This window comes from Marmota marmota, unplaced genomic scaffold (assembly GCF_001458135.2).
Source record: "Marmota marmota marmota unplaced genomic scaffold, marMar, whole genome shotgun sequence".
NCBI lineage: Eukaryota > Metazoa > Chordata > Mammalia > Rodentia > Sciuridae > Marmota > Marmota marmota.
Window position 1 is genome coordinate 14195584 of NW_025999960.1, and position 12800 is coordinate 14208383.

The 12800-nt window shown below is 33.3% G+C and overlaps 1 protein-coding gene across 6 annotated transcripts in view; it reads right to left on the reverse strand.

The window, feature by feature from the left end:
- Positions 1–12800, reverse strand: part of Senp1 (SUMO specific peptidase 1) — a 54593-nt gene that overhangs the window by 38575 nt on the left and 3218 nt on the right. For 3 of the 6 annotated variants that reach the window (XM_015493274.2, XM_015493272.2, XM_048802615.1), the window contains exons 2-6: positions 12116–12163; positions 9707–9837; positions 8003–8090; positions 7153–7194; positions 2554–2713 (exon numbers count right to left, since the gene is read on the reverse strand). In XM_015493274.2, coding sequence (XP_015348760.1) covers positions 2554–2713; positions 7153–7194; positions 8003–8090; positions 9707–9837; positions 12116–12119 — 425 coding nt within the window. In that variant the 5' untranslated portion in view covers positions 12120–12163. The remainder of the gene's footprint in view (positions 1–2553; positions 2714–7152; positions 7195–8002; positions 8091–9706; positions 9838–12115; positions 12164–12800) is intronic. The other 3 variants (XM_015493275.2, XM_015493273.2, XM_048802614.1) reach the window with 2 other exon arrangements.

A 12800-nucleotide genomic window follows, 5' to 3' on the forward strand; every position in this document is an offset into this window, starting at 1 on the left:
GAAATAATAAAATTAGAGAAAATATTACTTCATTAACTACAATAAAATAACTGTCAGATACAGATTATCAATTGATAATAATAACTATTAGCTAAATGGCTAATGTGAAAATGATTCTTCCTATAATGATAAAATAACATCATTTGGATTACATTTCTAATTACAAAGGGAAAACCTTAACTATACAATTAGGGACCACACTGCCATATCCCTAACTCCAAAGTCAATCTAGTATCACTAATGATACGAAAACCAACATAAGATACTATTGTTTTCTAATGTGTCATAATATAGCATCATCTTTTCTTCAAGCCAAAATCGAGTTTACAAGCTATATTTTTTGTAAATATAGCAGGGACAAAGAACAAAATAAGGATACCATAAGGAAGCAACATGTCAAATCCAAAAGGTGGAACAGAAAAATGTCATGACATTTAAAAAAAAAAAAAAAAAAAAAGCGGCTGTCACAGACAACCAGAGACTTACAGGAAATAACTACCACATGCAATCTTAGATTAGATATTGATTTGGACTAACTTGATATAAAAGATACTTTGGGGTTAACTGAGAAAATTAAAATAAAATTTAGTGTATAAGACCAAATTGGAAAGGAAGAGAAGATTGACCAAAAAAGCAGATTATATTCCCAGCAACTTGGGAGGATAAGGCAGGAGGATTGCAAGTTTGAGAACAGCCTCAACAACTTAGTGAGGCCCTAAGAAACTTACTGAGACCCTGTACCAAAGTAAAAAAGGTTGGGGGGGTGATATAGTTCAGTGGTAAAGCACCCCTGGATTAAATTCTCAGTACAAAAAAAAAAAAAAAAAGAGAGAGAACAGAATACAGAAGGATATGTACAATATGAACTAATTTAAGATTATCTATGTAAAGGCAGAGAAAATATCTGAACAAAAATATTACAGAGTTGCTTTCAAGCTGGTGGAGATGTCATATTTTTTTTTTTATTTTTGCTTAGCTATATTTTCTAATTTTTTACTAAGCATATGTATTGTTTCTGTAACAATTAATTTTTTAAAGTTATCAGTATGGCATTATTCCATTAGAAAACCAACTTACTGAATAATATATATAGGAATCTTTAATGAAGATAACAAGCAAACATTTCCATAGTATACATATCACATACATCATGCTATATATGAGTGAGAAACAGTGAGAGAGAAATAAGCACAGGAAAAGTTCTGGAAGGAAACACTAATTTGGAAAAATGAGATTGTGGGTGGTGGTCACTAATTTTTATTGGTAATGTTTTGATTTTTTACACTATAATGTAATTAATTTTTTAAAATATTTTTTTAGTTGTTGATGGACTTTATTCATTTATTTATTTGTGGTGCTGAGAATTGAACCCAGTGCCTCACACATGTGAAGCAAGTGCTCTACCACTGAGCCACAACCCCAGCGTGGTAATTAATTTTTATATTAAAAAAAAATTAAAAAGTAGTAAAGCACTTGAGACCTGTTCCCAAAGTCCATGTGCTGATAATCATAAAGTTAAAAAAAAAAAAAAATCATGCCAGGCACAGTGGCACACACCTGTAATCCCAGAAGCTCAGGAGGCTCAGACAGAAGGATCTCGAGTTCAAAGCCAGCCTCAGCAAAATCGAGACACTAAACAACTCAGTGAGACAATGTCTCTAAATAAAATACAAAATAGGAAAGGGGATGTGGCTCAGTGTTCAAGTGCCCCTGAGTTCAATCCCTAGTATAAAAAAAAAAAAAAATTATCTTTTTGGTTTCAATCAACATCAGAAAGCCTTGATTAAACAGAAAATTAAATGATCTCACATTCCTGAAATTTGTTACCCGAAAGTTTAAGAAGTCCTAAATACTGTTAAAAAAGACATACGTGGGCTGGGGTTGTGGCTCCGCGGTAGAACACTTCCCTATCATGTGTGAGGCACTGGGCTCGATCCTCAGCACCACATAAAAATAAATAAAATAAAGGTATTGTGTCCAACTACAACTAAAAAAACAAAAAAAGTTTTTAAAGACATACTTTACAAATATAATAAAGTACCTGCGGTAAAATTTCTAAGCTAAACTTCATCTGCCTTTAATAACTAGTATAAGTTTGGTAAGGGAATAGGTGGGCTTATACACTAGGATAAAGTTCTCTGTGATTCTCTAACAGAAGTTAGTTTAGGTGTAGTTGACTAATGCATAAGGTGTAGATCTGCTTTAGTTTGTCATGCCTCTGCTCATTTCATTGAACTGTAAAATGTGCTGGTTTCTTTGCTATTCAAGTTGCAGAAACTGATTTTCACTTTAAAATTCCTAATAGCCATATTTATCTCAAAGGATACTAAAATGCTCATATCCATTAAGATTTACCTCATCTAATGAAAAGATTTGGCTATCACCAAAATTCAGCACCAAATAAACTAAAAGTTGAAAGTTTAAAATGGATTTGAACATATAAATCCAAAAATGGCACTACTCATTTAAAATGCCAATAATAACGACTATCTTATAGCCATTTTCCCTTATATCTAAGGAAAGGATTGAAAATGAGATAAACAAAATACCAACCATGAGGCCTTTCGGGTTTCGAGGTAAAGACTTCGGCTGTTTCTGGATTTCTGTAAAGTTGAGCTTGATGCTGGAGTGGAATTTCTCCACTGGCCATTTGCACTCTGGCCAAAGGTTCTTAAGTCGCCTGAGCCAAGAAAACTGTCTGAGGAAGGGTTGTCTAAAAAAAAAATAAATAAAAGTTTGAATAAATTAAACCAATAACTACAGCTGGTTCTCTTTATGACTGCAACCATGTCCATCATTGTATTCCAAAGTAATGTGGCTTATCACCATGTCTCTCATGGACGAAAGATCCCAGTCTCAACTGCCAGTACAGTCTGCAGTAAGGAAACTTCTACAAACTATAATTGATTCAGCCATACTAACCTGAAAATTGATGAAGGAGCTGAATCCTGCCACAGCCATGTGCCTTATCTGCATCAATGTGACTCCGTGGTGTCCACCAAAAGTCAACATTTTACCCCAACTATATCTTGCAAGCACTCCCAGGCCTGGGCCTGAAAGAAGGTAGGCCAGACCAGTAAGAAAGCAGGTGGAGGGCCAAGGAGAATTGTAATTCAAATGAACAACAGTTATTGCTCAATAGCAGCTGGTGTCACTTTCCTCTTTCTAGTTACCATTTTTAAGACTCAGGGACTCTCAAAAAACACAGATAACCTAATTGCTGCTTATACTGGCCGGCTAGTTTCAGGTAGAATAATTTTATACCCTCCTCTATCAGCAAGATTGTAAGATATAAAATAGCTCCTTTAAAATAATTTCAAACATTAGGCTATGGAACTCGGAGGAGCTTCAGTGAAAAAACAGGAATGACAATTCTCTTTTTCCAGAATTTTTCTCTAATGCTCATATCATTTTGAAGATCCCCTTTCAAAGCATATTACTATAGAACTTTGCACAATACTGTGTATTTATGGCATTTAAAATATTTAACATGTCTTTTTATACTCTACCTAAAAAGCAATCTAGCCCTTCAAAAATAAAATTTTGTGTTTTCTTAAGTTAAACAAGAAATCAGGATTCAGAGTAAATAGGGAGGAAAAAAGGTAAGCAGGAGTGGTGTTGGTACTCACTGATCAACCAATACATGAACTTAGTCTCAAAATTAACATAGGTTAAATTTACTTTCAAAACGAATAACTTTTTTCCTTTGTAATCACTATCCATGCTTAACATCTACTATTATTACTTTAAAGATAGAGACATAAGATACTGCAAATGAGTCTCAGTAAAAAAAACCAGAAAATTATGATCTTTAAATGAAAAGTAATAATAGGAGAAATCTTTTGTCTCTCACAAAATTTGGCTAAATTTTGACTAGAGAATGGTCTACTTAAAGATGTCTATTTGAGGGGCTGGGGTTGTGGCTCAAGTGGTAGAACGCTCACCTAGCACATGTAGGCACTGGGTTCAATCCTCAGAACCACATAAAAATAAAGATATTGTATCCACCTAAAACTAAAAAATAAATATTAAAAAAAAAAGATGTCTACTTGAGAAAAAAATCTGCACAAAAAGCAAATTACCCTGACACTGTGAAACTTGAAACCAAAGATGAGTTAAAATAGTCTTTTCAATAGCATGTGACTGTCTTCAGCTTTAAAATGCAAGTGAAATGCATAGGATCAGGCACTCTTAACCAGAATAAGGTGGTTCCATCCACTTAATGATTATCACTAAATAGTTTTCTACTGCTGATGGCATCAAGCTAGAGAGAGAGGGACCAACAGGAGGCTGCAGATATTCTTTTTTAAATGAAGATTTAACCTGATATTCTGTCAGCACCAAGAAATAGAGTTGCAAATGCCACAAATAAGATCACTTTTAATTTGTACATATATACACACAAAAAAATTAAATAAAATACACTGAAAATTTAATTGTGGATGTATTATAATGATAAAAGATGGGCTTTTGTAGTTTTCTCTACCAATTTTCTGTAGCAACAGGTTATACTTCCATAGTCATAATAAACTTTGTATTAAAAATAAGAGTGTCAGATAATCATTTACTATAAAAGTAATCATCGATAGCTAGTGTTAACTTTAGGATTTATTTAACTACTATAAGTAACAGGACAGTTGAAATTAAATTTTACCTACTAATGCTGGAGATTCTAAGCATTAGCAAAATCATTTCTTTTCATCTTAATATATTCGTTTGTTTTGTTGTTCAGGGCTAAAAATAAGACTTTTCATTGTGCTCTTGGTAAAAGTAAAGGTTTTGAAGCTTGACCACCACTAGTTTTTTAAAGTGAAACAATGCTAGAATTTTGCATTCTAAAAATTCTTTTTAAATTCTATTTAGTTATTTATTTTTATAAATATTTTTTAGTTGTTGTTGACACAGTACCTTTATTTTATTTATTTATTTTCATGTGGTACTGAGGATTGAACCCAGGGCTTCGCACATGCTAGGTGAGCACTTTACTGCTGAGCCACAACCCCAGCCCCCAAAATCTATTTTTTAATAGTCTAACCTTGAATGAACTGAGAATCAGTTTTCTAAAAGGCTTGATCTAGAGATGCATATACAATAAAGTTAATAAAAAAGAAACTCCAGACCCTTGATTTAAATGTTTGAGCTTTCCTGCTCATTTTCATCTTGGTGGAAGAGAGACAGTAGAGTGGGACAGGAGATCGGAAAAACAGGTAAACTGGGAGTCCACATCTAGCCCAGTCAAAAGGTTAGACTCAAGGTGACTGACCACATAAATTAATGTGAAGATTATTAGAAACGATTATATCCAAAGGACCCTGTCCATTGAATTGGAATTGGTGTGGCAAAGGAAGAGTTCTCTAAAACTAAATGGTAAAAAATAGCTTTTATTTTCATTTTTGGAATGCTAGGAAGGGGACCCAGAGCCTTGTACATACTAGGTAGTTAGTCCTTCAGTAACTTATACCCCTGGACCCAAAAGCAGCTTTTAATTAAAATTAAAGACTTCAATGTATGAAAAGTATCTATACTCTTGGCGTTCTTCTGATTGTTAGGCAGCAACCTTGGAGGTCTGTGACATGATAAAACTTATTTGATCAGGTAGGTACTAGATGAAATTTGGTAAAGGAACAAATTTGAATCCTGTTTCAAGCTGTAAATAATTGAGAAAATGAGTCTAACAGAGAGCTTGGTATTCCCATTTCGGTATGTCTTTATTATTCACTGTTGTTTTCTATATTCATTGTCATGCATACGTGCATACAATTATGAATTTTTTTCCTAAAAATTTTCTAAGTTCAAGTGAGAAGTACACTTTAGTATAAGAGTTCTGATATGGGAATCAACTTGTGGTATAAAGATGAACACAGAATAGCTGAACAATCACATCACATAACTGAATAGAAAACTGGGAATCTAGTCCAATATTGCCACAGTCGAGAACATGAGGATCTGCAGTGATCTCAGATATATCTTTTATAAATATTAAAGGTCTACTAAAATTTAAGAGAAAAAAAGGTATTTATACAAATGTTTTTAAGTGAAGTTACTAATAACAGCTGAAAATGGCAAGAGTGAAGCAGACCTAACCACGGCAAAAATAATGAAGCAAATGAAGACATAGGCCCATTATCCCAAATCATAAACTCTTGGGGTCTATTGTATTTTTTGAATGTAAAAGTTTTGGATTTTACAAAAATAATCTGATATACAATATAACACTTCCAAGTATAATCTGAAGTAGCACTCTATAAATAAATTTATTGATGTATCTTCAGCAAAATATGTAAATACTCAAAATATGTAAATACTTAAAGAGATAAATAAAGATAGAAACAGCTTATGTCAATTAATATATGCTTTGCCAAGGAATTAATTCAGTTTAAGTCAGGTCAGGTTTTGATGTCAAATGAGTTATAAAAATATTTTTGATTTTCAGGGTTTTTTGGAGTTTGGAACTGCACATAAGGGATTATGGATGTGCTTATCAATTCTATGGATTAGAAATCAATGGAAAATAATAAATATGAGGAAGAATATGTGAAACTTAAAATATGGAAGAATATGGCAGACTAAAAATATAAACATTGATATAAAGAAAGATTTTTATGTGTTGAATCATACAATGTGTACCATGAATATATGCAGATAAAAATCATAAGAGGCCTAAGAGAGTGGAGTTAAATAAGAATTAAGGTACAGTCTGGGGACTTTTGAGTACAACTGTCTATTCAACCGGTTATTATTAAGCAATTATTTTAAACCTAACACAAAGGGATTCTATCCAATGGTAAAATGGAATATGAAATTGTAAGCAAACAGGCTGAATTCAAATAGAAATATTAATAATCTAATTTCATTAACCACAACTAGCCTTTCTCTAGGATTATTTAATGAGCTATCAAATTGGATTTCAGGCTCTCTGTTCATAAAGGCCTTTTCAATAATAAAGAGATATTATGGTAACAATGAATAATAACAACAATTGAGTTAGTTTCTGAGTTAATTAACTGATGGTTCTTTAAAAAACTGATTTTTCTATGCACATATTACGTGGAGGTCACTGCCCACCCAAAGAGAGGAAATCAGTGCCCAGGGTAGATAAAGTACTACATCACATTTAAATATAATATAAATCTAAAAGAGCATCATACTAACGTCTTTTTAGGGGAGGAGATCTCATCTTGGTGACAAAGAATCCTGAGGAAGCCAAATAACAAGAATAATTATTATTTGCAATTCATATTTATCATCTGTTTATCCTTATAATAATCTCATTTATGCAGATTCAATGATATTCTTAGTATTCCCATTTTTGGAGTAAAATGAGGAGACTGAAATATAGAGTGAAAAGACCTTGAGTTATAATGCCAATGGACTAACCAACAAAAAATTTCTTCATTTCTCAAGGCAGAGGCATAAAATCATGGGAAGTCTAACCCCTACGAAGGAAGATGATAAGTCAGGCAGGTCAGGGATAGGAATAACCTAGAAAATGCTGACTTCTGTCATGGATCACAAGTTGATTAGGTAAGCCCTTGAATATGCAAGCATATGGCTGTGGCAGGTGCTAGACAGAAACATGTAGTTAATATTTCCTGCCCTGATGGAGGACAAGCTTGGGTGGAAATAAATTTTCAGGTACGTTTAGAGCAGAACAGAAATAAATCATCTCTTTGGTTTAAATCAATGCAAAACAGATACCTTTTATGTCACATAAACATATCCAAAAAGTCAAAAACAAATAAAGCCATTTTGCTTTCTACAATGCAAAAGAGACAAGTAGAACTGATTCCAAAAAAAAACCCCTTCCACTAAAAAGTTAGTATCTGGTTGAGACTAGGTCCATAAAGTATTATAATAATCAAATACATACACATAAAATGAAGTTTTAGTGAAGAAAATGCCATTTTGCTTTTGCCAATGCTTTTGTGTGATAAACACAAAAGACTTCCTAGGAAGAAATCTGAAAGGTATAAGTACCTTGACTACAAGTAATGTGTCATACCTGAGTAATAATTTGGACTATAAGCTGCACTTCTTGTGGAACATGTTGTAAAAGATCGGCCCGAATTTCCTTGCCTGGAAGGTAAAATCTAAACAAAGCAGAAAAATTTTCTTAAATCATATTTTCCACAATAAAAAGGAATAAAATTTTATATTAAGAAAAACATAACATTAAACAGGAATATGGCATTTTTTGCAATTTAATTGTATTATATTGTGTTTTTACATTATATATTATAGGGGGCTGGGGATATAGCTCAGTTGATAGAGTGCTTGCCTCACATGCACAAGGCTCTGGGTTCAATCCCCAGCACCGCCCCCCCAAAATTATATATTATAAACTATATACTAATAAAGAAAATACAAACAATCTGGTGAAATAATTCAGGTTCAAGGGGGAAAAATGGATAAAATATCTGCTATAAAACCTAATTTAAAGAACATTCCTTAGAAAATAAATGCATAGAAAGAAGGAACACGTAATCCCAATGACTCTGGAGGCTAAGACAAGATGACCGCAATTTCGAGGCCAGTCTCAGCAACTTAACAAGATCTTGTATCAAAATAAAAAAAAATAAAATAAAAAGGGGTGGGGATGTATCTCGGTGGCAAAGCATCCCTGGGTTTAATCCCTAGAACCCACTCTTCCTCCCCATAAAAAAAAGAAAGAAAAAAAAAAATAGAAAGTGAATATGCACTTGGTACCTTCTATCTAAAAGCCACTTGCAACATGTATAACAGAGGCTGAGAAAATCTTTTGAAAATTCTGAAGAGATACTTATTAATCAGGGAGGGTGCTGTATCTCTAGTACAAATCTGAAATGTATAAATACATACTCATTATCTAAACAATTATGGTGGCAGGGTGGATGCTACAAATATTCAGTGGCTTTCCTATTATGCTTAGAACAGCAAAGAACTATCTCATCAAGTTACTAATGGCTTTCCTACTGAAAAAGACAGCTTATTAATAGTGTTCCTCACACTTTAATGTGTATATAAATCAGTTGGAGATATTTTTAAAATGCAGATTCTGATTCAGTGGTAGAGGGTGATACCTCAGAGTCTTCATTTCTACCAAGCTCCCAAATAATGCTGATACTGTTGGTTCTGGGTCAGACCTTAAGAAACTAAGATTTATAGCACAGGCAAATCTCAGAGTGGCTGTATTTTGTACACACACAGAAACAATGCTCAGTTATTTTAAAACACTGATTTAAAAAGATTGATCTACATAATGACAGTTATAATATTCAAAGGAACCATGAAAAGTTTTCCAAAAGATATTTTTCTCAAGTAATTCATACATATACTGTCTTTTTTAACTTTGTCTTGTCTTTAATATACCAACCAGAATTCCAAACACTAAAATTATTCATTGTAAAAAGTTTGCATGTTTAGCCAGGCGTGATGGCACATGCCTGTAATCCTAGTGGGCTCGGGAGGCTGAGGCAGGAGAATCCTGAGTTCAAAGCTAGCCTCAGCAACAGCCAGGCGAGGCACTAAGCAACTCAGTGAGACCATGTTTCTAAATAAAATACAAAATAGGGCTGGGGATGTGGCTCAGTGGTTAAGTGTCCCTGAGTTCAATCTCTGGTACAAAAAAAAAATTGCATGTTTATATTTTTGGAGTGAGGCATTTATACTATATCAGATAAAAATTTATAATGAGCAAATTAATTAAAGGAAGAAAATCATTCCTAACCTGCTGGTCAGAAAGTGAAATCTGGTCCTCTGGAAAACCTGATTGTGGCAGGAGGTGGGTTTTGAAGATGGAGTTGTGGTTCACTAATGTTACTTCTCCAGCATCCATCCTCACCCTATCAGCAATATCATCTGGGGAAAGAATCTATATTAGATCAAGTCATATGATTCTTCAATAACTTTTTTTCTATGAACAAATCTTTTCACCTAATGATTCCCAAAGAACAACTCCAGTCAAACAATACCCCTCCTTCATAGCTAACCATTGGCACGAAACTTCAAAATGTCTCTGTCAAAGGCGGACCATATGGCAGAAATTGGCTCATGCAGAATTGAGATCACCTACCAAATGTTTCAAAACTTATATAAGAATAAAAACAGTTTGATTTCAAGTTTTAAAATATTAAAATGTCCTCAAAATAAAACTTTTAATGTTTTAACTACAAGAAAATTGAATATTTAAAAAATTTGGAAACCAGGCACAGAAGTGTATACTGGAAGTCCCAGCTAATGGGATGGAGAAAAGAGTATCTTTTTTTTTTTAATATTTATTTTTTAGTTGTAGGTTGACACAGTATCTTTATTTCATTTTTATGTGGTGGTAAGGTTTGAACCCAGTTCCTCATGCATGCTAGGCGAGCACTCTACCACTGAGCCACAACTCCAGCCCCAGAAAGATTATCTTTTGAGCACAGGAGTTTATGACCAACCTGGGCAACACAGCAAGACCCTGTTTCTTCAAAAACAGATTGGAGGGCTGGGAATGTAACTTAGTTGGTAGTACACTTGCGTACATGCATGGGATCTGGGTTTGATCACCCGCACCACATACATACATAAATTAATTAATTAATTGGAGAGGAGTGTTTCACCACTTAGAAACAAAAACTGCCCACACTGGTTTATTTCATGTTTTAACTCAGAAAAGTGCTTACTTGGCTCTTATAGATATCAGTTCAATTACTGTAATATCATGGCAGAATCTTACTTTAAAAACATTTTTGAGACCTTTTTTATTATAAAAGAGCTAAAACAGGAACAAATAATAGTTAAGGGAACTTAATGACTTTCACTGATAACAGCAATGAGAAAGAATGTAAATAAATGACCAGCAAAAGAAGGTTGACTAATCAACAGAAAAGAAAGGAGGAGATAGCAGAGGATAGGAAAGGCAACAGAATACAACAGACACTAGTATGGCAGTATGTAAAAACATGGATGTGTAACCGATGTGATTCTGCAATCTGTATACGGGGTAAAAATGGGAGTTCATAACCCACTTGAATCAAATGTATGAAATATGATATGTCAAGAGCTATGTAATGTTTTGAACAACTAATAATAAAAATTTTTTAAAAATTATATTATCGTGCTCTGGCAACAAAAAAAAAAAGAAAAGAAAAAATGGAGGAACTTTGGGCAAAGGGGAGAGAGGGATAGGGAGGAGGCTTGGGGTCAGGAAAGATGGTGAAATGAGATGGACATCATTACTCTAGGTATATGTATGACTACACATATGGTGCGACGCTATATCATGACAACCAGAGAAATGAAAAGGTGTGCTGCAATTATGTATGATGAATCAAAATGCATTCTACTGTCATATATACCTAATTTATATAAATAAATTAATAAAAAATGCAGATAACAAAAAAAAAAAAGAAAAGAAAGGAGGAGATAAAAGGCCAATGTGAATTTAAAAGAAATATATGTAATGTTATAAGATCTTACTGTATAGATTTTTCAGTTTATTCCTATATGGGCTATTACTTCTGAACTTATATGGATTTCTTTTACAGACATGAAGTACTATAAATGAAATAGTGGAAAATGTCCTAGTCACAATGAATTCTCAATACCACTAGTTAAATGAAACATTTATCTTAATCAAATTATTTATCACATAGAAGCATTTTAACATAGTATTAAAGAATAGGGTCTCAAGAACCAGAATTATTTAAATCCTGGCTCTACCCTATATGGTACATGACCCTAAGCAAGTTTCTTAATCTATGTGTCTTATTTTCCTTATTTACAGGGAAAATGGCAGTATTTCTGTTGTAGGTATTATTAGGTATCCTTGTAAGGTGGCCAAAATAATTAGATTAACATTTTAAATAATTGGACAGGCACATAGTAAGCACAGCAAATATTTACTAGTGTATGATTGTTTTTTTCAATACAATGAATATGAATGCTCTTAAAGGACTCTAAACAATATCCTATCCAAGAAAAAAATTATGAGTGGTATATAGCATTTCATAATTAATATATTAAGTTTTCCCTTAAAATTATTATTACACACAAAGATACAACTATTGAAAATATCAGGAAAACTCATTGTTTCAGTCCAGCTTAACTCATCAGAATAACTAAAACAACTGAATGAGTACTTTATGGTTACTCTTACCCATGTCAGGTCTTTTCACATCACTGACTTTAGCAAAGATACAAAGTCCTATTTGAAAAAAAAGACAAAACAGAAACATTACATAGTGAAACATATATTTATAAAACAGGAAGTCATTAGAAGTGACAATTTGTGTTTTTTAGTGGAGAAAAATCTAAAGTGGTTGAGAGAGTTGACTTGATGGGAAGAGAGTGGAAAATAAAATTGGCCCTAGGTGCTTCCAAACATTTGTGGAAACTGCTACAATCAACAGCAATTAGAACCCAAAGAATCATAGAATATTAAAGCAAAAGTAAGTTGGGCAGCCAGCCCTCAGGAGATTCAGTAATTTGCATAAAGTCTGTGACTACATTGAAATTCTAATCTAGAAATTCTCCCCAATCCATTGCTTTTTCTATTACCTCAAACTAAACCATTTTACAAAAGACAGGCCTTAAAATGATCCTATTAAGGTTTCTCTTTCCATACATCTCATTCAGTGACCAAATATAAAGCTGCCGATTTGTTGAGGACAATGAAGGAATACTTTAGGATCCTATAAAGTACTCCTTTCACAGAATTATCCATCAAACTGCTAAAAACTAGGATTGGGGATATAGCTCAGAGCAGAGTGCTCGCCTAGCATGTGTGAAATCCTAGGTTCAATCCCCAGAGCAGCTAAGAAAAAAAAAAAAAAAAAAAACTG